The sequence below is a fragment of the Colias croceus genome, chromosome 1, assembly GCF_905220415.1.
Source record: "Colias croceus chromosome 1, ilColCroc2.1".
Lineage (NCBI taxonomy): Eukaryota > Metazoa > Arthropoda > Insecta > Lepidoptera > Pieridae > Colias > Colias croceus.
This window is the reverse complement of record NC_059537.1, coordinates 10,274,622-10,299,621: the sequence shown is the minus strand read 5'-3', so window position 1 is coordinate 10,299,621 and position 25,000 is coordinate 10,274,622. Positions and strand designations below refer to the sequence as shown.

Here is a 25,000-nt window from a genome sequence, read left to right as displayed (position 1 = left end):
TATACCAAACGCACAATTGTATCGTACTTTTTGAATTTTCATAAACAACATTGTTCGTTTTGAAATCCATCGAATGACCATAGACACAAGAAATAAGTGTTACCATCCTTAGCGAAAAGTGTTATAATCTGTATTAAAATAAAAATGATGTATAAAATCATGTTTTCGATCATTTACGATTTTTGGTAAATGCATTACTTACTTATGCAAGTGAAATATTATAGTCGAGCCAATTTAATAGGCAACATTTGACGTCTATCAATTTTATCTTCAAAGAGAGGTAACCTGCTTAAAAACATCGATTAAAGTGAATTAATCGATACGGATTTGAAATATTTGTCAATCGAATTTATTAATTTATGATGATTTTTATTCACAAGTAATCAATGCATTCGATTCTAGATGTCAGATTTCGATTTTTAGAGTAAGAGCGTTTTCACATTATCCGATCCGATATCGGATATCGGAAGCCGATAGCCGATATCCGATATCGGACACAATTTGCCCTTTCACATTATCCGATAATATCGTCCCGATAACATGAGTGTTGCCAGAAACTGGAAAAGTAGATATATTGGGAATTAAAATAAACAGTGGATGCATTTGTGTTACAAAAAATAAACTTTATTTTAAATGAAATAAATAGTAATAAATAAACTGATGTTTTTCAAACCGGTTTAATCTGCTGACTGCGGAGTATGGATTTGTACCCTCTGCAGAGTCAGAATCTAGTTTCAATATTCAATTTCATTGTGAGGCTTGTTTTTTTATATGCTGTTTTTCTTTTTTTATTATTAGAACATGTTGTGTGGTCGTAGTGAATTTTAGAACTTTTTTATATTAAATCATGTATGACTGTTATGTTCTTATACAAATAAAATAAAAAAAAAATTCAACTCAGTATTAAAGCGACGAAACTAGCAAATACAAATTCAAATTACATTTACAAATGTAGGTGCTGTTATTACAATTTTATAGTGCTAATATGTACATTCTACCTAATATCTGGGGGTGCAAATATTTAAACAGAAATAAATTAAACTAAACTAATTCACAGTCACAGATTCCGCAATGTACATAGTACCACAGACTAATAATAATATAGCCATGACAACCAAAATAGTAAACAAGCTCAATAGTCGCCGCGCGTTCTTGACAAAATTTAGGGTCGCCGCCTTAGATTATGGATTGGTCTCCGCGCACGCTACGACTAGATACCGCCGGCGTACTCGAAAAATGCGGCAACTAAAAGTACGCCGAAATCGGCGTACCCGAGCCAGTCGTGTCACGAGCATTGTGTGGAGAGGGTGTACCGATAGTTTCTAAAGATTTTGGACAAAACCTGAAGTAAAATGCCTGTTTGTGCCATAAAACTGTTTAAAAAAAATACAACAAATAATAAGAAAGACACTGGGATCACGTAACATCAGGAATAATCGTATTATTCGATATTTCACCTGTACTTTGAAAATGTTGTTTACGAAAATACGACGCCATTTAGTGTTGCCGTACTGCATATCCCAAAAACACACTTTTAATTTGAACTTATTTTATTCATAATGTTTTTTTTTTTTCAATACTATTAGGTACTAACGCATATTATAAAAAAAATGATAATAACAATAATTTATTTCTGTTTAACCTTGTTTAACTGACTCATATGTTATTTTTTTATTACTGCTTTTTTACTTTTAAAAAACCTTTGTGATAGTATAGTGGCATCGCAAGTGGATTTGAGTCACATGTTCATGGGTTCGATTCCCGGCAAGGCCAAAATGAAATGAAAATATTTTTCAAACTTCTTTCCAAGATAGCCCATTTCCCATTTATGGGGTAAAATTTATGTAGCTGGCAGTACAATTCTTCACACACACTAGCGTCCTTACAAATTGCCTTACACACACTACAGAACTGAGTTGCCGCACTCACGGAGCTATTGTTTTTAGGTGGAGCGGTATCTAGTCGTAGCGCGCGCGCGGAGACCAATCCTTAGTCTAAGGGTTGCCGCATTCTAATTCTGAAATTTTAGAGAAAACTAAACAAAATTGCCGTATTGTAAATTTTCTTTTCAATAAAAAGGGTTTGATTTAAAAAAAATCAACTGATAGATCGTAGTTGTACATACAGTAAAAATAACTACAATAAAGAAACCGACTTCAAAAACAGCTGGAAAAGTAAAATATAAAAAAGATTTGATATTATTAATTACTTAATATTATTTAGATGTGCTATTTATTATACAGGTTTGATATCGGCGCTAAAACAAAGCACTAAATCTGTGACTCAATGACAACAATACAATAAACAGCTTACAGCACAACAGTAGTCCGAGTAGGAGGAGGAGCGAGGCAGAATGAGTAAATAAAGATAAAAGATACTAATATTTCGAAGATACGGTTGAATTTAAGAACACAATATATTTTTGTTTACTTCAGTTCAGCCAATTGCCGTATATTATAGGACGATATTAAAATAGCTCCCGTATAAATCGTATTTTTAATGCCTTTAAATACTTAAATGAATGTTTTCTTAATAAAAAGGTTTAAAGTAAATGAAAGGATTTTTTTTTTACATTTAGCGCCTAGAAATGACTGAAAATACACAAACTAGTGCTTTTTTTGCTGTTGGTATACTACCTTTTCGAAAATTGAGCTGGTAACACTGAACATTATCGTCCGATAGTTCACGGGAATATCGGTGTTGGCTCCGATATCCGATATCGGACTGGACAATGTGAAAGACAGGTACGTAAATCATACATTTTACTTAGCCTCCGATATCGGATATCGGCTATCGGCGTCCGATATCCGATATCGGACCGGACAATGTGAAAACGCTCTAACGTCTCTGCCCCCCTAGCCAAGTGGCTTTCTATTAGCGTAACGTTTGATCAATGAATATGGAATCACATGGAAGTGACATACCTACAAAAAAAGTGTGGCCGGCGCCATAATGCTTGTAACAAAACATGGCGGTGTTTAGTGCCGAGAATATATCGATAAACATTATTATGTTTATCGATATAAAAATAATATTAATATATTTATTTTGAATTTATAAGTATTTGTTTTGGCGCGGTGGAGAAAAATAGTGAGAGTGAATTTTTACGATGCGCGCGCACACCGACACCTAAAATTAACAGCATGAAGTAAGTTCTAGGTGGTATGAAAATTGATAACTATGTTCAAGTTGTATATTCTAGTATTTTGTCCATACGCCAAAGAAGTAACTTCTAACGCGTGTACATAAACACACACTCTTTTTTATTTATTTTAACTTTATTGTACAAAACATAGACGTAAAATTACAAATGGAAAAAATGACAATGCCAATTAATAAAATTAAGTATGGCGATGGCTGCTCGTGACGGTAACACCTATACAGGGTTACTTGTAAAACACCAGCAACCTCGCAGGACAAGATAGCTGTATAATTTGATAAATCCAGTTCAATTTTGACTTCGATATAAGGATTACGGTAGACTTACAATTTGGTAATTTCAGTTTTGAGGAATGTAATATAATGAAACAACATATATAATAATACAGGTATATAATAGTATTTTATTACGATGAACAACACAATATACAGTAATTTATTTATTTATAAATAATAAGACAAAAAAACAATAATATATAATAACAGAGAAAATTATAGAGCTAAACTATTTTGTGCAGCCTGGGATGCACTCGGATTCACTCTGTTCATTTTTGAGTTCGGGATTTGAGGCTCAACTGGTACCTGGAAATGAAATGTCACAGTTTACATTAACTAGCATTGTTCACTTTACATTTAAACTAAAATGCAATACATTTTAATTAAAAGGGCAATGCTGATGGTTTGAAATTAATATCAACATTAGGGCTTACAATAGCGGAATTTGAATTTATATTTTTGGTTTTATGGCATTCAAATGCTTTATATATATAAATTTATAAAGAATAGAAAAATAACTTAAAACACCCCATGTATTTAAAGTAAATTGCACTTTCCCTCAGTCAATAACATTTCAACAACCAAATATCACCCAAGTTTGTACTCAAAAAATCATATAAAACCATCTCAGTTTGTTCACAGGCCTCCTTCAAAATAGGAGAAACGTTAGATTATAAATGACAGCCCTAAATCTAAATAAAAAGACCAAAAGTAAATTGGAAGACATCACGTGTCTACAGATAAAAACCTCACCCTGTGTGAATGCAGCGGCAGACATACTGGTGTAGCATCATCGTGCAGACTAATCACATCCATTGTTCTATTGAAAGCACTTTCTGGGAAATGTACTATGATATATCCTTTACATTTGGCTTGATATTTTCAGTTTCAATTGCTTCTAACCATTCTCCTTTTCTATTTTCACTTCTTGGTAACCTTCAAAAAATGAATATTTAGGTTATTATAATTTTAGTCCTGACCTGACTTATTTATAAATACATTTTTAATTAAAGTAGGTACTATAAAAGCGATTAATCTTACTTAAGTTAAAATTCATATTAGGTAAATTTAAGTGTTTTATTTTTCCTTCTGCTGCTCTTGGCAAAATTAATTTGTTATTTTGGAAGTGTATTCACCAAAGCAACTATTCTTAAGATTAATGACACAGCCTTGGGAGACGCACGTCATCATCGAACATTTTGCTGATGTCGATATTATAAGCCATCACTAGCACCCAAATTCATTATTTTACTAGAACGAAAATATACAAAATAAAGCTATATTTGGTAACAATTTTGCACTGAACATAGTCTGTGAATACTCCTTAATTCAATATACATGAAAATAACTAAATCAGCAAAGAAATAACTAATATTTCAGTCAAAACGTATACATACCGGTGCAAAGACAAACTTTTCTGGTTTTCATTCTTTCCGGAGCCACATCTCACAATACTGCGCTTTGGCATTATGCCACTATTTGTCCTTGACCACTCTATATGTTTTAGACACAAATGTTTGTCACAATCACAAAAATATTCAATATTTTTCAATGTTTACTACGGAGCAATGACAGAGCATGTACATCGTATTAACGAGAACATAAAATGGCGACCGGCCACAGTAGGTATTTGAGCTAACTTCAAATGTCAAGCGGTATAGAATTAGCACTGACTGACGTATAGTCATATTTTTTCACATATCAGAATATTCATTAGTTAGAAAGAGACAGTATTAGTTTTATTATTTCGGTATCGAAATGCATGATATTTGTATAATCAGTTGTTTGTATAGAACAATATGCCCTGTCCATAGGATTCCTTAGTCATTGCGTTTGATAGAATAGATAAACGAATGTATGAGATTGACATAAGCTGGAGATACGTCACGTGACCCAGCGTAACGAAACGAAAATTGGTAGCCAAGTGGCAATGTTTTTCTATTCTATTAGACGAAACGTGACGAAACGTTAGGTACCTAAGTCATACGACAGGCGCCATACAAATGCTTAGCCAAGTGGCACTTTTGACAGGAGACTACGCCAATGGGCGTTCGATAACTAGCGTACGCTATAACATCTTGTAGAAATCGAAACAAAATGGCGATTTTATAATCAGCTGTCGAAGTTTCGTGTTGTGTTTAGTGATTATAAAATTTTAGTTTTCATAAAATGCACGCTTTGAGACTTTTAAAAGCTGCGCACGATGAAGAACTTTGGCTCAGGCGCCAAAAAAGAAATGCGTCCAGACCGAGTTTAGAGACAATCAATGAAATGCCGGAACAATTGTTTCAGGAGCGTTTTAGGTTAAATAAAAAAACTTTTAGCGAGCTTTGCTGCAGCCTACGTAACGAAACAAACATACGGGGGACTAAAGAAATTCCTTTGGAAGTAAAGGTAATCCACAGTTTCTTCACTGCGATTGTTTATAATTATTAGTGATGTCCGATATTTTAAATGCCCAATGAAAGGCATGTGTTGTGCATATCTACTAAGTACCTATATTACGTATCCTAATTCTACTTATATTCGTAGGTTCTTTGCGCTCTGAGTTTCTTCGCAACGGGATCCTATCAGAGAATTGTGGGTGTCACACAACATTTGCCACAACGCACTACAAGTAGATGCATTAGGCAAGTTGTGGAGGCACTCAACAGTCCTCGGATAGTGAAAAAATGGATAGTTTTCCCTCAAACACACCAAGAAAGAACAAGAATTCGACAAGAGTAAGTGTTTTTATTAATTTATTTATAACTTTCAATGTACAACTACGACATTGGGGCCTTCAAGAAAAGAGCTTATTTGTCCATAAAAGGCCGGCAAAGCACCTGCAACACTTCTTATGTTGCAAGTGTTTATTTCTTATGCTTAAGTTGCTTGCTCTGACATAAAAAAAAAAAACTTTCAATGTTTTGTACAATTTTAATAAATAACATAATCCTTTGCATTGAAGAAGGTTGCTGCTATTGTAGTCACAAACAATTCTATTATACCACAAAATGTTTGTTTCTGTTCAATTCTAAATGTTTTAAAGGTTTACAAAATATTATGACAAATTCATTTGAAAGTCTTTTTAACAATTGTATTATAATATGTTTAATATAATTATGTAGGTAATTGTCTTTGATTATAAAATGTGAATGTACCTAATTACAGATTTCAAAGGAAATTTCAATTGCCAGGGGTAATTGGATGCATAGATTGCACTCACATATCAATTGTAAAACCCCACATTGATGAACAGAATTATTTTAACAGAAAAGGATACCATTCCTTAAATGTGCAAATGGTAAGCTATTTTTCTTTGCATATGTATTATTAGTTAGTAAGCATTGTTTTTAATCATGTTTCATTAAAACAAAATAACAAAGCAACTGCAAATAGAATATTTTTTATAACTTAATTTTTTTTTTTCAGATATGTGATGATAATTTAAAGATTATCAATGTCAATGCAAAATATGGTGGAGCCACGCATGATTCCTTCATATGGTCATCCAGTGAAGTGGAACCATACATGCGTGGACTTCACGAAAATGGTGAATTGACGTGGCTATTAGGTAAATCATTTAATTCCTACCTACTTCTACATATTTATCATAAAAATATTGGAGTTATAATTTATAAAGCTCTTTAACTACATTATTTGTTTAAGGTGATTCTGGATACCCACAGAGAGCGTGGCTGATGACCAATTTTAAATGCCGAACCAGGTTCTCGAGCAGAGGTGTACACTACACGCCATTTACAGGCACGCAATTGTATTGAACGATGTTTTGGTGTATTGAAGGCTCGTTGGAGATGCTTGCTGAAGCATCGTACACTCCATTACCATCCTCGTGTTGCCAGTGAGGTAACTATTGCATGTTGTGTTCTGCACAATATTGCACTGGATGCTAAATTACCTCCCCCTAATAATATGGCTGAGCAACAAGAGGATGGTGATGAACCAAGTGTGGGGGTTGGACCCATTTCCAGCAACCAAGATGAGCTGATGAGTGGCAGAATAATGCTAAATAATTTAGTTAATAGATTAGTTTAGTAGGTTATTTTTGTATTTTTGTATTTTTTAAAGTGTGTTGTGTGTAGTTTTAATGTGTATTACTTTTAAGCCTAATTTAGTATGCCTGACCAAGTAGTTTTGTATAATATTTTTTCGCTCCTAAAACATTATTTTGTTTACCTACACAGATTTAAATAATGAAACTGCATTAGTTACAGTATATATTAATCCTTTTAAAGTTTCTGATAACTGCTCATATTTTAGTGCAGGTCATAGGTGAAAAAATTGATCATTGTTGCAGCCTCAACCTGTTTTTTATATTTTTAAGTTTGTAATTTTTATTATTGTATTTTTTGTTAGTATTTAAAAAAGTGTGTACTGAATTAATGGTGGTATAAACTACTTAACTAATTAAGTAATAAAATATACTATTATTATGTATATATATGTTTTATTTAACATTCTTAAAACTAAAACAAACACTTAAAACAAATTAAGTACATATAAATCCTATAAAATTTAAAGATTAAAAAGTAAAACAACTAAAGACAGAGGACAGAAAATACTGTACTTAAACTATTAAATTAAAATATTAAAATCTAAAACAAACACTTAAAATAAATTAAGTACATATAAATCCTATTAAATTTAAAGATATATATAATAATAGTTTAAAAAAAACTAAAAAACACGCTTTTTGCAAATTGAAAAATGGAATAATTTTATCAAATTAGTGTATTGTCATCGGTCCTCAATAAATCTACAAAGTTTGAACGAAATCTGGCCGTTTAAAGTGGGTCAAAATCGCGCCCAAAGAAGTCGGTTACAAACAAACATTCAAACATACAGGTGAAGCTAATAAAAAGCGTGTAAAAAGTAAAACAACTAAAGACAGAGGACAGAAAATACTGTACTTAAACTATTAAATTAAAATCTAAAACAAGCACTTAAAAAAAATAAAAAGAAAGGCACTAAATAATACACTTAAAACCCTATGAAAAAAAAAATTAAGATGCGGGCCCTTGAGGCAATATCTCGAGCAACCTTTGCCCGATAACAGCTATTTGCTGCATCACCCTAGTTTGCTCGCGATTTGCCTCAACCTTTAGCGACTCCAGCCGCAGTCGCTCCATTTCTCTTTGGTGGAAAAGTTCCTCACGCTCCCTCTCACGTTCATGGAGAAGCTTTTCCCTTTCCCTTTCTCGCTCATGGGAAAGCTTCTCTCGCGTCTCCTCCAGTGCAAGGCGTCGTTGTTCAACCGCCACAAATTCTGTAGCGGCCCGGTCAAATGGCGTTAAGCCGCGATTCCTGCGAGCTCTCTGCATCCCATGTCGCGGCGAGGCAGTCGCAGATCGCGGTGACGCCGATGACCGTCGACCAGTGGGACGCGGAGGAGAACGCGGTAGAGGGGGCGGCGGACGTACTGGTGGTGGTGGTGGTGAGGGCTGTGGGTCTAGCAGTAGCGGTGATGCTGGCAATGTTGGAACACTTGCTGTTGAGTAATGAAAATAATGTTAAGGAGGCAAATATAATTCTGACTTCCACTTATATTATAAATTAGAAATGTTCATCCATTCCATCTGTTGAATAATATTCTCTAGGATACAAGCAAAGACTAATTTATTCAAGTCATTTAATGAATTATGTTCAATTATTATCGATTAAACTATATTATGACGATTGAAAACAGCTCCTAGAAGAAGGCTAATTTAATAAGTAAATAGAGTTTAATAAAACTTACTATTATAATTAAAATTCTCTAAGCCTACAGGAATTTCAATTTCCACATCTTCAGGAATGGGTTCTTCCCTTGGTACTGGTGGCGCCTGAAAAATATTTATTTTTATCAATATATTAGTTATTTATAACTTTTATCATATACTCTTAACACTTACAAATGTTACGATTAGGAATTGTTAGCTAAGTATTTTGTATAATTGATATAGATTTATAAAGAATAAAATATAATTAAAAGATATTTAATGTTCTCATCAACATTAACTATCTATTAATTATATTGTGATGGAATTACATTTTCAAACACTAGCTGTGCTCCGTAGTTTTACCTGCAGTGCTCTGCTCCTGTTGGTCTTAGCGAGATGATATATAGCCTATAACCTTCCTCGATAAGTGGGCTATCTAAAATCGAAAGAAATTTTCAAATCGGACCAGTATTTCCCGAGATTAGCGTGTTCAATCAAACAAACAAACTCTTCAGCTTTATTATATTAGTATAGATTTTCAAGCTGTTTATTTGTTTTATTTATTTAATACAATTCATTTTACACAAGTTGAAAGAGGCTTATATGTAATCTCTTTCAAAATAAATATCTATTATTGGCCATGCAAGTTACAGAGGAATTGGTGTGATACGTAAAGTTGCTATAATATAATAGTACTAACATTAAAGCCATGCTCTTGTATGCCAGCTTGACCAAGAACAGCAGTCTCTCCCAGTATGGCACAGACTCGGTCTTCCAAAACTGTTAGAGACAGCCTGCTGCTTGGACCACCACCAGTACCATTTGTGTGGTTGGAAATCAACATTTTCTTTTTTTTTGTTTTAGTCTTCCAATCTGCCCAGACCTTTAGGTTTACATGTTGTGAGTTAAAGCGGTGCATGAAAAGGGCAATAGCAAAATAAATGAATATATTAAAATATACAGCTATGTTAACAAGATGCAAGTAAATAGCAAAACAATTGAGAGTTTGCAATATACACTTAGGTTAACAACATGCAAGTTAATAGCAAAACAATTGAGAGTTTGCAATATACACTTAGGTTAACAAGATGCAAGTAAATAGCAAAACAATTGAGAGTTTGCAATATACACTTAGGTTAACAAGATGCAAGTGAATAGCAAAACAATTGAGAGTTTGCAATGTACACTTAGGTTAACAAGATGCAAGTTAATAGCAAAACAATTGAGAGTTTGAAATATACAGCTAGGTTAACAAGATGCAAGTTCAAACTTACTTTCTTCCACTTCTCTTGTGATTTGTGAACCCCACCACCAACTGAATTAAGTAATAATGTGAGCCTTGCCCACATTTGGTCGGCTTTTAGTCGACCCTGAGGTCCCCGCTGTGGTCGAGAGAGGTCACCATACCTATGGGTAACACACACCAATGAAGCACTTGGTATTAATGATTTCATTGTTTATTATAAAAATATTGAAGCAAGTTTGGAATCAAAACTGTATTTTTTTAATAGTACCTTTCCATGAATTCTATAAGAGCAGAAAATTGCTCCTGGCTGGCGCGCAGTCTCTCCATTTCTAAACTAGAAAAATAAGTACACATAAATAAATTAAATTTAAACCTTGAAGACATTATATCTTTTTATGCCTCATTGCAAATGCAAAATTAACTTACCTCTATTTGTATTTTTATAATTTAAAGCACAACCTGTATTTTTTAGTTCACTTCAAAAATTTTTTGACTTTTTACTTTTTCCGTTTTCGGAATTCGGCAGTTTAATTTGAATATTTCAAGAATATTTTTCAACATTACTAATGTCAAACTGAATGACAGTTGACAGTTTGACGTACGCTGACTGACGTTAGAATTCGAAGCCATAGACATTAGCGTACGATCCAATAGAATAAGCGTTCGCCAAGTTCTAATCCACTTGGCTACCTGTCGTTTATCGTATTCGATAAGGCGTCAACGTTTGTAGAAAGAGAAACGCTATAAATCGTATGCCACTTGGCTAGGGGGGCTGGTAATTTTAATATGTTCTATGAATAGGGCCGTAATAGGAGAAGATATAACCTAATACAGAGTTACCTGGAAATAACTACCACCGTAATAGGAAAACTACTCCTTTTTTTTAACCGACTTCAAAAAAAAGGAGGAGACGAAAGGAGGAAACGAGAGCGCGGAACGAGCGACAAAGAAGCACAATCGGACGTTGTCACGTTCAATTATCGTCAGTAAACCGACTTTACAGACAACCAATTTTTTTTTTTTTTTTTTTTTTTATGTATGTACACCGATTACTCCGAGGTTTCTGAACCGATTTACGTGATTCTTTTTTTGTTCGATGCGGGATGGTGTCGAATTGGTCCCATAAAAATTTTATTCGGATAGGCCCAGTAAGTTTTTATTTTATGAGCATTTTTGTCTGCATTTGTAAATGTTGCAAGTGCAAGTTTAAAGTCGGTTGTTTTTAACGCAGTTATCATTATAATCCTAATTCGGACCCATCAAAAATTCGATAAACAAGAGAATGTAAATGCTTTATCAAACGATAACAGTTTTTTGGCTCATAGAGCAGGCTCCAAGGAGATGTTCGTTTGCATAAATAGCGGACCTAAATCTGACTTCTGATATATATTGTATAGATCCCAGACATCCTATAGACAGATGTTGCCAACCAGTTTTGTGGTCCCCTTCCCCGCACCCCGGTTATTAAATATGGCATACAAAGAAAAAAATAAACATTTCCAAAACATGCCGCGTGGGGTATCAAATGAAAGAGCTTATTGAGTAGATCACGAATATATAGCATACTATAACATTTCTTACACTTTCTCTAAGATTTTTTAGAAAATTTACGAAAATGGTCCATTTTTGAGTTAACTTTAAACCACTATAGATTGAAAACTCATGAATATATTTTTTAAATTATTATTTTAAATAATTAACAATAGTCCATTGTTTACGATTCAATAGTTCGTACAGTGAAATAGTTGCATGGGGGAGTGGGGGGGAGCATTCAAAGATGGCGAGTATATTTTCAAGTTTATGCCAGAAATAAAGGCCTAATACAAAAATATCGGTGTCAGGGCTTGGAATAATTATCTCTGCACTGTCGTTGTGTTTGACAGAATGAAAAATATGGCAGAACATTCTTGAATCAGCCTCTTAACCCGTGTAGCGTCCTACGCACAGCCAGAGGCGGCTCGCCCTAAGGAGCGCTGGTGCAGTGAACTCCCATAAATAATTATAATAAAATCATACTCCTTAATTTCATTATTAATATTAATTATTACTATTTAAAATCAATCGTAATCGTAAAAAACTACTGGCAATACCAATGAATATATCCATCATTCCATCATTCCATACACCTGACACCTGTAGGTATAATACTGTATTATAAAACGCGCGTAGCGGAGCGCTCACGATTGCGCTCCAATGAAAAAATATTCAGTACATTTTCTAATACGAAATCCAATAGGAGTGAAAGAGATAGTTTTGTCAGAGCCCTGCGCGTAAAACAGAAGATTTTCTATGAAAAAATAGCAAAATTCGGAGCGCCGCTCCCGCAAACGTTGCCGGTTCGTTTTTACCGCGCGCCCGTACACAAGACAGCGATTGCGCGACGTTGCCACTCAAAATAATATAAACAAACACTATAGTCAACTTGCACGCGCGCGAATGTACCTATAATCGGGAATTTTCGAATTAAAATCATAAGATACGTGTTGATTGTTGAAATAGCCTGTAGTTATCAGTATTACTTGTGAGTGTTAAAATGGACAATTATAATGTGGCGTTCATTAAAAAGTGTGTTAAAACGTTACAAATTCGGCTTGAATTGAAAGCTAAGGGACCGCCACGACCTGAACTTGACCTTACGCAAAAATGTACGACAAAAACGAAAACATATACGCGTGTGTTTAAATCCGAACAATAGGTATGTGAAAACACCGTGGTTGTGTGGTTGTGATGAACATGAAAGCAACAAAATATTTTGTTTTCCGTGTCTTTTATTTGAAGCGGGCGCGGCCGACGGAGGTGAGAGTGCTTGGACTGAAACGGGCGTTGACGACTTAGCTCATCTTTCAATCAAGATGAAAAAACATTCACAATCTCGGTAGGTACCATTTGTTGAATGAACTGCAATTGGCGTCTATCGAACGACAAGACATTCGTAAAGCATTAGATTCCGCGTACCGAAAGTCAATACGCGAGTTCAATGACCGTGTCGATGAAAACAGACATATTTTACGAAGGTTAATAGATTGTGTCAAGTTATAGATATTTTTGCACACCAAAAAGAAAGACGTATGCATTTCCTTTATAAGTAATTTTTTAATTAAATTGTACTGCTTTAACATCATGTATTTTCAGTGTTTTATTTCAAGTGAACACCCATAAAATTTTGTCACGAGCCGCCTCTGCGCACAGCGGTTGTAGCGTAACTCAAATTGTACTGAGAGCGTCCTGCGCTGACAAACGCAGTGCGTAACGCGGCCCGTGACATTGAAGGTCATCAGTAGAGACGTACAAGTGAATGTTTCCAGTATAAAAAATATTTCTCTATGCCTTAAACATTTATAATTCAAATCGACACGACTCCGAGACAGGAAATACAGACTAAAACCACAAAAAAAAAAAAAAAAAAGTGAATCATTGATTGAGTTGCGTCATCGGCCATAGTTTGTACTTTGTAACGTTCGTCTTGTTCAACGAATATTTAGATTGTGAATTATGCCGAGAGGAATAATTAGATGAGTGATAATTGAGACGTATATTACTGGAAATTTTACGTAGAATACGTTTATGATATTGGTTTTAGGGATATTTGAAGAATACTCAGTGAAAAAGTGTCTCAACTTTTCAGTGCGGAAGACGCAAAATGGCGCTTTTTTTCTTGTTTGTGAATAATGGATATTTGTTAGGTATTATTCATAGTGAAATACGTTGTGTTAAATGTGTGAAAATATAAGTGAATGTATTTGGCAATCGTGTAGTGATATGAAAACGTGAATATGATCATTTGATGACTCACCATTATCATGTAAGTGTTAGTAGGTATGTAAGCAATTAAAATTAAAACAAAAGAAAATCAATTTTTTTATAATTTTATAGAAAAAATATATCGTCATGATTACATTTTTATGCTATAACTAGTTTCTTCCTCTTTCCAAAAATATATCATACATGGCATATAATTATAGAACAATAGGGTAAATAAAATTTTCAAACTCGGTAGTCATAAAAAAGCTAGATTTCGTAAACTACCTCGACATACTTGGGACGCATAACATCTGTGCGTATGACAGAGCAAGTAATAGGTATAGGAAGAGACGGCACTCAGTACTTCGATTTCGAGCTCACGCACACATATGCATGTATTACTTAGGTTAAGTCTTATATACCAACCTATGAAAAGTTCACGTCAAAAATGATCCACATTGCTGCCAACATTTAAAAGTTGAAGTTGCTAGTGATGTCTCTTTGAGTACATATTATCGATAAAACTTCATATCGATATCGATAAAATTTTCGATGCTGGGTAACATCACTACTAATTCTCATCCTTATTCAAATTTATAGGAAATTAAAAATAAAACACCAACAATGTAGATCAATAAGTTTATTATAATATAATAATAATTACCTATATCTAACATTTTTATATAATATTAAAACTCACTATTATCAGCAAAAATGGATAATTCCATTTGAATTTTGAATTTTACTGAATATCTTTATTTAGGCATGTAGGACTTAATTCGGCTTAAATATTATGTGAATACAACTAGATTCACATTTTATACTTTTCCTTGAAATATTTTGCGGGATTTCTATTTTAAAATCTCATTCTAAATTTCCAATATATCGTTGCCGTTCGGATCGCCATATTGGAATTGTAAGAAGTTGTTGTTTTCTTTGGACAAAACAATAATAATATTATCTCCTCTCCAATTGATTCTACAGCCAGAACATGACGTAATAGAGAAGTTTTCTCGTAAAAATTATTATTTTTTATATCTTCCTTTAATAGAACAGTCATTGGGTATATATTGCAAATACTTAGTCACAAATCACATTAATAATTATTATCAATTATTATCTACACAAAGATTTTAACATTGTTTACACATAACACTTTTTCTTCTTCTTTCACTTTTGGCAGAAATATAACAAATTAAAAAATTCAATGTACTGTACATTAACTGAGTAAATAAGTAAGAAAATCTACGATATACGAAGAACAGATTTTGTTTATCTTCCACCAAAACAATTAATAAAACGCCATTTTGAATTCAAATTTCAAACAACAAATCAACATCAAGAGGTTGTCTATGCTTAAGTCTTAACCATTGACAAGAAATCGAAGAAAGAAAGAAATAATTTATTAATGTATTAGCTTAAAATTAAAATATACAAAAATAAGGTTTAAAAAAAAATAAGAAATAATAATAAATAATTAAAACTAAAAAATTAAATCTAATATTAAATGATTACATCGGAGGGGCCAACATTAGAAATGTTTTTATTTTTTCTAAAAGTTGGCAGAACAGACTCTCTCTCCCTTAGGTCTTTGAAAAGTACAAAATAATTTGAACTGTATGTCAATTGAATGAAGTTTAAAATTGCTTGATAATGGAAGCCTAACCAAAACGATGTTCTTAAGGACGCGTTTACGAATCTGACAAAAATAAGCAGTTTTTCGGTACATTTTGCGACAAAATAATACAAAACCAAATTAAACTAATAATTACTATAGATAGATTAATCCTTAACCCTCAATTCACTAGGTGAAATTTGCTAACATAAACAGCTTCCATGAGTCCACTGGACTCATATATTTTCTTGGCGTGTTTTTTTCAAATAAAACTCTTTTTTTTATTAAGTTTTTTTATTATTATTTTTAAATGTTTATTAAGGCACTACAAAAAAATAATAAAACTGGATAAACTTCTGAAATACTCTTAAAAATAAAAAAAAACTTATTCTAATAGTCTTAGAAAACAGAGTTATTTTCAAAGCCCTACAATAATGGCAAATATTTTTAACTAATGGCTCTTTTTAATTTTATAAGACTTCTAAAGGAATGCAAAACCGAAAATAAACAACAAAAATGTACGCTTCTATACAAAAAAATAAAACGTGCAATGGGGTATTGCCACCGATTGCAGGCAGCGACGGCATGCCATTTTTGAGCAACTCAAACATACAGGCTTCAGACATCTAGTGCCTGAATGTGCAGTCTTTGTTCTCTTTTTGTAATTACATGGATAACAATGCTTTCTTTCTGTCCTAGATAGCTTGTCTTCGGTTTCAGAGTGGCTCGCATCTTCATCATTCATAATTTGTGTGATCCATGATTCCAAAACAGAATCTGCCTGGTCTTCATTCATATTTACAACTTTATGTTGTTTTAGATCCATTTTACAAACCTACAACAACAACAAATATTAAAATACATATTTTTATATCATTAATACGACAAATAAGCAACATTTAAGAATCGTAACAAATAAATAAAATATTACTTAATTCACTAGTATGAGTCCATGGGACTCACTCGACGTAATAACTTACCTATTACGCAGCGCAGGCGCACGTCCTCTCGCTACCGCGGTGCCCACGTCACTGCAGGAAGGTACTGAGACGGTGGAGGAAATAAGTCACCAGGGGAAAAAAATATAATAGTTTGAAAGTTCGATGTGAGTCCAATGGACTCAGGTAGTGAATTAAGGGTTAATCTTTAAATGGTAGCAATTTTTTAGTCGAAAATTTTGGTTTATAATATTATCTAATATATAAAAATCAATGCCACTTTTCGTTGTAATTCCATAACTCGAGAACGGCTGAACCGATTTCGATAATTCTTTTTTTATTATATTCCTTGAAGTACGAGGATGGTTCTTATGTAGAGAAAACGTTAATATGTACCACGGGCGAAGCCGGGGCGGACCGCTAGTAAAAAATATTTTCCGTTGCACAAACACAAAATTGACAATATCGTGCTGAATAAAGGAACATTTTTCATGTATTTAATAAAATAAATTTAATGATTTAAAAATATTTTAAGTAAGCAGACATGTCCAACTCAAAAAGGTAGCAAAGAAAACTATCAAAATGTTACAAATAGGCTGAGAAATCAAACCTTATTTTTTCACATATTTAGTTGTAACGCGTGATACTTATTGGATTGAAATAAGGGTTATTTTACTGGCTCATCTTGATTTATTGCACAAAAATTTGTAATGAAATATTTTAGTCTGCGCTCGGCCGCCGTTGTGAGTGGACACTGTGACGCTTGTAAGCAGCTCCTCGTTTACGAAAAGATCACTGTACGAATACAAAATATTTGACCTAATAAACTTGATCCTTCACGCATTCATTTTATTTATAGATTTTATACTTATGGGATTATAAATTTCATATTTAGTTTCTGACTTGATGGAGTGACCTGAAGGTGTACTTCGAAGACTGCTACTGGAACTAATAAACGATTAGAGCTAGGTGTGCCGAGTTTGGGCTCATTTTGTTAGTTATGTTGAGATCTTACCTCCAGACTTGATGGAGTGACCTGCAGGTGTACTTCGAAGACGGCTACTGGAACTAATAGACGAGTAGAGCTAGGTATGCCGAGTTTGGGCTCGTTTTGTTAGTTACATTGAGACCATACCTCCAGACTTGATGGAGTGACCTGAAGGTGTACTTCGAAGACTGCTACTGGAACTAATAAACGATTAGAGCTAGGTGTGTCGAGTTTGGGCTCATTTTGTTAGTTATGTTGAGACCTTACCTCCGGATTTGATGGAGTGTCCTGAAGGTGTACTTCGAAGACTGCTACTGGAACTAATAGACGAGTAGAGACTAGGTGTGCCGAGTTTGGGCTCGTTTTGTTAGTTATGTTGAGACCTTACCACCGGACTTAATGGAGTGACCTGCAGGTGTACTTCGAAGACTGCTACTGGAACTATTAGACGAGTAGAGCTAGGTGTGCCGAGTTTGGGTTCATTTTGTTAGTTATGTTGAGACCTTACCACCGGACTTGATGGAGTGACCTGCAGGTGTACTTCGAAGACTTCTACTGGAACTAATAGACGGTTAGAGCTAGGTGTGCCGAGTTTGGGCTCATTTTGTTAGTTATATTGAGACCTTACCTCCGGACTTGATGGAGTGACCTGCAGGTGTACTTCGAAGACTGCTACTGGAACTAATAAACGATTAGAGCTAGGTGTGTCGAGTTTGGGCTCATTTTGTTAGTTATGTTGAGACCTTACCTCCGGATTTGATGGAGTGTCCTGAAGGTGTACTTCGAAGACTGCTACTGGAACTAATAGACGAGTAGAGACTAGGTGTGCCGAGTTTGGGCTCGTTTTGTTAGTTATGTTGAGACCTTACCACCGGACTTAATGGAGTGACCTGCAGGTGTACTTCGAAGACTGCTACTGGAACTAATAAACGATTAGAGCTAGGTGTGTCGAGTTTGGGCTCATTTTGTTAGTTATGTTGAGACCTTACCTCCGGATTTGATGGAGTGTCCTGAAGGTGTACTTCGAAGACTGCTACTGGAACTAATAGACGAGTAGAGGCTAGGTGTGCCGAGTTTGGGCTCGTTTTGTTAGTTATGTTGAGACCTTACCACCGGACTTAATGGAGTGACCTGCAGGTGTACTTCGAAGACTGCTACTGGAACTATTAGACGAGTAGAGCTAGGTGTGCCGAGTTTGGGTTCATTTTGTTAGTTATGTTGAGACCTTACCACCGGACTTGATGGAGTGACCTGCAGGTGTACTTCGAAGACTTCTACTGGAACTAATAGACGGTTAGAGCTAGGTGTGCCGAGTTTGGGCTCATTTTGTTAGTTATATTGAGACCTTACCTCCGGACTTGATGGAGTGTCCTGAAGGTGTACTTCGAAGACTGCTACTGGAACTAATAGACGAGTAGAGCTAGGTGTGCCGAGTTTGGGCTCATTTTGTTAGTTATGTTGAGACCTTACCTCCGGACTTGATGGAGTGACCTGCAGGTGTACTTCGAAGACTGCTACTGGAACTAATAAACGATTAGAGCTAGGTGTGTCGAGTTTGGGCTCATTTTGTTAGTTATGTTGAGACCTTACCTCCGGATTTGATGGAGTGTCCTGAAGGTGTACTTCGAAGACTGCTACTGGAACTAATAGACGAGTAGAGACTAGGTGTGCCGAGTTTGGGCTCGTTTTGTTAGTTATGTTGAGACCTTACCACCGGACTTGATGGAGTGACCTGCAGGTGTACTTCGAAGACGGCTACTGGAACTAATAGACGAGTAGAGCTAGGTATGCCGAGTTTGGGCTCATTTTGTTAGTTATGTTGAGACCTTACCTCCAGACTTGATGGAGTGACCTGAAGGTGTACTTCGAAGACTGCTACTGGAACTAATAAACGATTAGAGCTAGGTGTGTCGAGTTTGGGCTCATTTTGTTAGTTATGTTGAGACCTTACCTCCGGATTTGATGGAGTGTCCTGAAGGTGTACTTCGAAGACTGCTACTGGAACTAATAGACGAGTAGAGACTAGGTGTGCCGAGTTTGGGCTCGTTTTGTTAGTTATGTTGAGACCTTACCACCGGACTTAATGGAGTGACCTGCAGGTGTACTTCGAAGACTGCTACTGGAACTATTAGACGAGTAGAGCTAGGTGTGCCGAGTTTGGGTTCATTTTGTTAGTTATGTTGAGACCTTACCACCGGACTTGATGGAGTGACCTGCAGGTGTACTTCGAAGACTTCTACTGGAACTAATAGACGGTTAGAGCTAGGTGTGCCGAGTTTGGGCTCATTTTGTTAGTTATATTGAGACCTTACCTCCGGACTTGATGGAGTGACCTGCAGGTGTACTTCGAAGACTGCTACTGGAACTAATAAACGATTAGAGCTAGGTGTGTCGAGTTTGGGCTCATTTTGTTAGTTATGTTGAGACCTTACCTCCGGACTTAATGGAGTGACCTGCAGGTGTACTTCGAAGACTGCTACTGGAACTAATAAACGATTAGAGCTAGGTGTGTCGAGTTTGGGCTCATTTTGTTAGTTATGTTGAGACCTTACCTCCGGATTTGATGGAGTGTCCTGAAGGTGTACTTCGAAGACTGCTACTGGAACTAATAGACGAGTAGAGACTAGGTGTGCCGAGTTTGGGCTCGTTTTGTTAGTTATGTTGAGACCTTACCACCGGACTTAATGGAGTGACCTGCAGGTGTACTTCGAAGACTGCTACTGGAACTATTGGACGAGTAGAGCTAGGTGTGCCGAGTTTGGGTTCATTTTGTTAGTTATGTTGAGACCTTACCACCGGACTTGATGGAGTGACCTGCAGGTGTACTTCGAAGACTTCTACTGGAACTAATAGACGGTTAGAGCTAGGTGTGCCGAGTTTGGGCTCATTTTGTTAGTTATATTGAGACCTTACCTCCGGACTTGATGGAGTGTCCTGAAGGTGTACTTCGAAGACTGCTACTGGAACTAATAGACGAGTAGAGCTAGGTGTGCCGAGTTTGGGCTCATTTTGTTAGTTATGTTGAGACCTTACCTCCGGACTTGATGGAGTGACCTGCAGGTGTACTTCGAAGACTGCTACTGGAACTAATAAACGATTAGAGCTAGGTGTGTCGAGTTTGGGCTCATTTTGTTAGTTATGTTGAGACCTTACCTCCGGATTTGATGGAGTGTCCTGAAGGTGTACTTCGAAGACTGCTACTGGAACTAATAGACGAGTAGAGACTAGGTGTGCCGAGTTTGGGCTCGTTTTGTTAGTTATGTTGAGACCTTACCACCGGACTTAATGGAGTGACCTGCAGGTGTACTTCGAAGACTGCTACTGGAACTATTGGACGAGTAGAGCTAGGTGTGCCGAGTTTGGGTTCATTTTGTTAGTTATGTTGAGACCTTACCACCGGACTTGATGGAGTGACCTGCAGGTGTACTTCGAAGACTTCTACTGGAACTAATAGACGGTTAGAGCTAGGTGTGCCGAGTTTGGGCTCATTTTGTTAGTTATATTGAGACCTTACCTCCGGACTTGATGGAGTGTCCTGAAGGTGTACTTCGAAGACTGCTACTGGAACTAATAGACGAGTAGAGCTAGGTGTGCCGAGTTTGGGCTCATTTTGTTAGTTATGTTGAGACCTTACCTCCGGACTTGATGGAGTGACCTGCAGGTGTACTTCGAAGACTGCTACTGGAACTAATAAACGATTAGAGCTAGGTGTATCGAGTTTGGGTTCATTTTGTTAGTTATGTTGAGACCTTACCTCCGGACTTGATGGAGTGTCCTGAAGGTGTACTTCGAAGACTGCTACTGGAACTAATAGACGAGTAGAGCTAGGTGTGCCGAGTTTGGGCTCGTTTTGTTAGTTATGATGAGACCTTACCTCCGGACTTGATGGAGTGACCTGAAGGTGTACTTCGAAGACTGCTACTGGAACTAATAGACGAGTAGAGCTAGGTGAGGCGAGTTTGGGCTTGTTTTGTCTTCGAAGTACACCTTCAGGACACTTCATCAAGTCCGGAGGTAAGGTCGCCCTCTTTTGTCGTTGTTGTTGTTGTTGTTTGTTGTTGTTGTTGTTGTTGTTTATAATTTATTTAATATGGACCACGAAATTTATAATCATGAATTATTTTTGACGACTGCACGCCGTAACTGCACGCGTGCAAAGTTTTTTGACTTGACCTTGAAAACACGAGGCGTTAGTCGCGCGCGGCGTATGTTTGTATGTATGTATTATGTATGTATGTATGTACATATGCCGTGCGTGATATGTGAATAGTATCTGAAAAAAATAAACAAGCAGAAACATCGTAGCCGGGATGCGAGACAATCGGTGCGCGAGGCTAGCGAAGACGGGGGGGCGTTGCGCGTGGGCAGCGAGACATTTGTACGTACGTATGTGTATGTATCATTATTTCGTCGCTGTTGTACCGCGTCGCCCGTGTGCTCTGCGCTCTCCTCGTTGCCGCCGTTCGCGTGTCGGTGTGGGGTTGGTGTTTGGTGGTGAGTCTGACAGAGTTGTAGAGTAGTGTGTTAGTTCTATGAAATAATAAAAGACCACCAAAGATGATGATATTGTAAAAGCGTTTGTGCATACGGCGCGATACAGTTTTTAATCTTTAGTGGTGGTAGTAGTAGTAGTAGTAGTAGTAGTTAGTAGTAGTAGTAGAAGAAGTAGAAATTAGTAACTGTAGTAACATTGCGTCTGCCGACGGTTTGATAGATTGTCAGTTTCGTAGATTGTATTTTATATGTGTAGTGTAATAAATAATATTACGCATCTTGATACACTCTCGGAGCGCAGACCGTGAAAAATATACGACTACTATTGAACGGCAGTATAAAATTTTTTATTGCTCACATCGCACACGTTTGTGATGTACCAATGGGCTTTTATCAGATGTTTATATGTGGTCGCAATTTTCGATCCTTCCACTCTCCGTGCGTAGATTGATCGTTTGCGTCATAAAAGTTGACCGATATTAAAATTTTTCCTTCGCTTGATGCGAATGGGAATTGTTAAGGGGTGTCTCGTTAAGATGATACTTTCAACGATTTAACTGACTGTGTTCAGATTTATCCACGTGTGCGCGCGCGCGTGTGTGAATAGTGTGCGTGTGACGGTCGCCGCCGTTGCATATCATGTTATTTAAACACGCCGCGCGCATATGTATGTATATAGAGAAGCGAACGTCGCGGCGGCATCGTCGTGTCACGTTTGAGGCTCTAGCGGAAGCTTTAGTTAGCTCCCTGGTTGATCCTGCCAGTAGTTATATGCTTGTCTCAAAGATTAAGCCATGCATGTCTCAGTGCAAGCCGTATTAAGGCGATACCGCGAATGGCTCAATATATCAGTTTTGGTTCCTTAGATCTTACTCAGTTACTTGGATAACTGTGGTAATTCTAGAGCTAATACATGCAATCAGAACTCTGACCAGTGATGGAATGAGTGCTTTTATTAGATCAAAACCAATCGACGGAGGGCCTGGCGTCTGAAGTCGTTAATTTTGATGAATCTGGATAACTTTTGCCGATCGCATGGTCCAGTACCGGCGACGCATCTTTCAAATGTCTGCCTTATCAACTTTCGATGGTAGTTTCTGCGACTACCATGGTTGTCACGGGTAACGGGGAATCAGGGTTCGATTCCGGAGAGGGAGCCTGAGAAACGGCTACCACATCCAAGGAAGGCAGCAGGCGCGCAAATTACCCACTCCCGGCACGGGGAGGTAGTGACGAAAAATAACGATACGGGACTCTTACGAGGCCTCGTAATCGGAATGAGTACACTTTAAATATTTTAACGAGGAACAATTGGAGGGCAAGTCTGGTGCCAGCAGCCGCGGTAATTCCAGCTCCAATAGCGTATACTAAAATTGTTGCGGTTAAAAAGCTCGTAGTTGCATTTGTGCGCCGCGCTGTCGGTGCACCGCATCCGCGGTGATACTGACACGTTTGCGGAGCATATCGTCGGTGAGCCGGTCGTTAAAAGCCGGTTCAATATCAAAATCCTATCGCGGTGCTCTTCAGTGAGTGTCGAGGTGGGCCGACAATTTTACTTTGAACAAATTAGAGTGCTCAAAGCGGGCTCAAAATGCCGCTTGAATATTTCGTGCATGGAATAATAGAATATGATCTCGGTTCTATTTTGTTGGTTTTCAGAACTCCGAGGTAATGATTAATAGGGATAACTGGGGGCATTCGTATTGCGACGTTAGAGGTGAAATTCTTGGATCGTCGCAAGACGAACATCAGCGAAAGCATTTGCCAAAGGTGTTTTCATCAATCAAGAACGAAAGTTAGAGGTTCGAAGGCGATTAGATACCGCCCTAGTTCTAACCGTAAATATGTCATCTAGCGATCCGCCGACGTTACTACAATGGCTCGGCGGGCAGCTTCCGGGAAACCAAAGATTTTGGACTCCGGGGGGAGTATGGTTGCAAAGCTGAAACTTAAAGGAATTGACGGAAGGGCACCACCAGGAGTGGAGCCTGCGGCTTAATTTGACTCAACACGGGAAATCTCACCAGGCCCGGACACCGGAAGGATTGACAGATTAATAGCTCTTTCTTGATTCGGTGGGTGGTGGTGCATGGCCGTTCTTAGTTGGTGGAGCGATTTGTCTGGTTAATTCCGGTAACGAACGAGACTCTAGCCTGCTAAATAGGCGTCGTCATTTAGGTGTGCGCGGCTCTCGGGTAGCGCAACTCACTGGCGGCGTATTAAAATTCTTCTTAGAGGGACCGGCGGCTTTGAGCCGCACGAGATTGAGCAATAACAGGTCTGTGATGCCCTTAGATGTCCTGGGCCGCACGCGCGCTACACTGAAGGAATCAACATGTTCTCCCTGGCCTAGAGGCCCGGGCAACCCGTTGAAACTCCTTCGTGCTGGGGATTGGGGTTTGCAATTATCCCCCATAAACGAGGAATTCCTAGTAAGCGCGAGTCATAAGCTCGCGTTGATTACGTCCCTGCCCTTTGTACACACCGCCCGTCGCTACTACCGATTGAATGATTTAGTGAGGTCTTCGGACCGACACGCGGTGGCTTCACGGCCGTCGGCGTTGCTGGGAAGTTGACCAAACTTGATCATTTAGAGGAAGTAAAAGTCGTAACAAGGTTTCCGTAGGGGAACCTGCGGAAGGATCATTAACGTAACGCACTGCGCACTCTCGCACTACTCGCATACGCGCATCGTGTGTGTGTGTGTTTGTGTATAGTACGAACAAGTGTCGTGGGACGCGTGAATGTGACTGCATCCGTAAAAAAAAAAAAAAAAAAAAAAAAAATACGAATACCTCTAACATGTCAGTGTATGACGTGTTAGAGTGATTCGCGAAAGCG

At 37.1% G+C, this 25,000-nt stretch overlaps 2 protein-coding genes, 3 long non-coding RNA genes and 1 other non-coding gene across 6 annotated transcripts in view; 3 read left to right on the top strand and 3 right to left on the bottom strand.

Annotated features, from left to right (window-relative positions):
* LOC123692440 overlaps positions 1-160 on the top strand; it is a 1,759-nt gene extending 1,599 nt beyond the window's left edge. Inside the window, exon 2 of the long non-coding RNA XR_006751552.1 lies at positions 1-160. This exon is cut by the window's left edge and continues 136 nt beyond it. This is a non-coding gene — a long non-coding RNA (uncharacterized LOC123692440).
* Positions 161-3,570: 3,410 nt separating this feature from the next.
* On the bottom strand, positions 3,571-5,113 carry LOC123692354. The gene is made up of 3 exons (XR_006751522.1): positions 4,833-5,113; positions 4,189-4,371; positions 3,571-3,741 (listed from the first exon to the last, which is right to left on the bottom strand). It is a non-coding gene; the product is annotated as an uncharacterized LOC123692354 (long non-coding RNA).
* An 82-nt stretch (positions 5,114-5,195) lies between these two features.
* LOC123692062 (putative nuclease HARBI1) lies at positions 5,196-7,875 on the top strand. Its single transcript, XM_045636701.1, has 5 exons — positions 5,196-5,829; positions 5,968-6,158; positions 6,589-6,721; positions 6,850-6,991; positions 7,087-7,875. The coding sequence occupies exons 1-5, from the start codon at positions 5,605-5,607 to the stop codon at positions 7,197-7,199; spliced, it is 804 nt and encodes a 267-aa protein (XP_045492657.1). The 5' UTR covers positions 5,196-5,604; the 3' UTR covers positions 7,200-7,875.
* Positions 7,876-8,346: 471 nt separating this feature from the next.
* Positions 8,347-10,828, bottom strand: LOC123691985 (proline-, glutamic acid- and leucine-rich protein 1-like). Its single transcript, XM_045636586.1, has 6 exons — positions 10,810-10,828; positions 10,652-10,712; positions 10,412-10,544; positions 9,838-10,020; positions 9,176-9,260; positions 8,347-8,926 (listed from the first exon to the last, which is right to left on the bottom strand). Exons 2-6 carry the CDS (start codon positions 10,708-10,710, stop codon positions 8,442-8,444), a joined length of 945 nt encoding a protein of 314 aa, XP_045492542.1. The 5' UTR covers positions 10,711-10,712; positions 10,810-10,828; the 3' UTR covers positions 8,347-8,441.
* Positions 10,829-14,749: 3,921 nt separating this feature from the next.
* Positions 14,750-17,012, bottom strand: LOC123692478. The gene is made up of 2 exons (XR_006751559.1): positions 16,720-17,012; positions 14,750-16,574 (listed from the first exon to the last, which is right to left on the bottom strand). It is a non-coding gene; the product is annotated as an uncharacterized LOC123692478 (long non-coding RNA).
* Positions 17,013-22,903: 5,891 nt separating this feature from the next.
* Positions 22,904-24,808, top strand: LOC123698180. The gene has a single exon (XR_006752374.1). It is a non-coding gene; the product is annotated as a small subunit ribosomal RNA (ribosomal RNA).
* Positions 24,809-25,000: the final 192 nt, after the last annotated feature.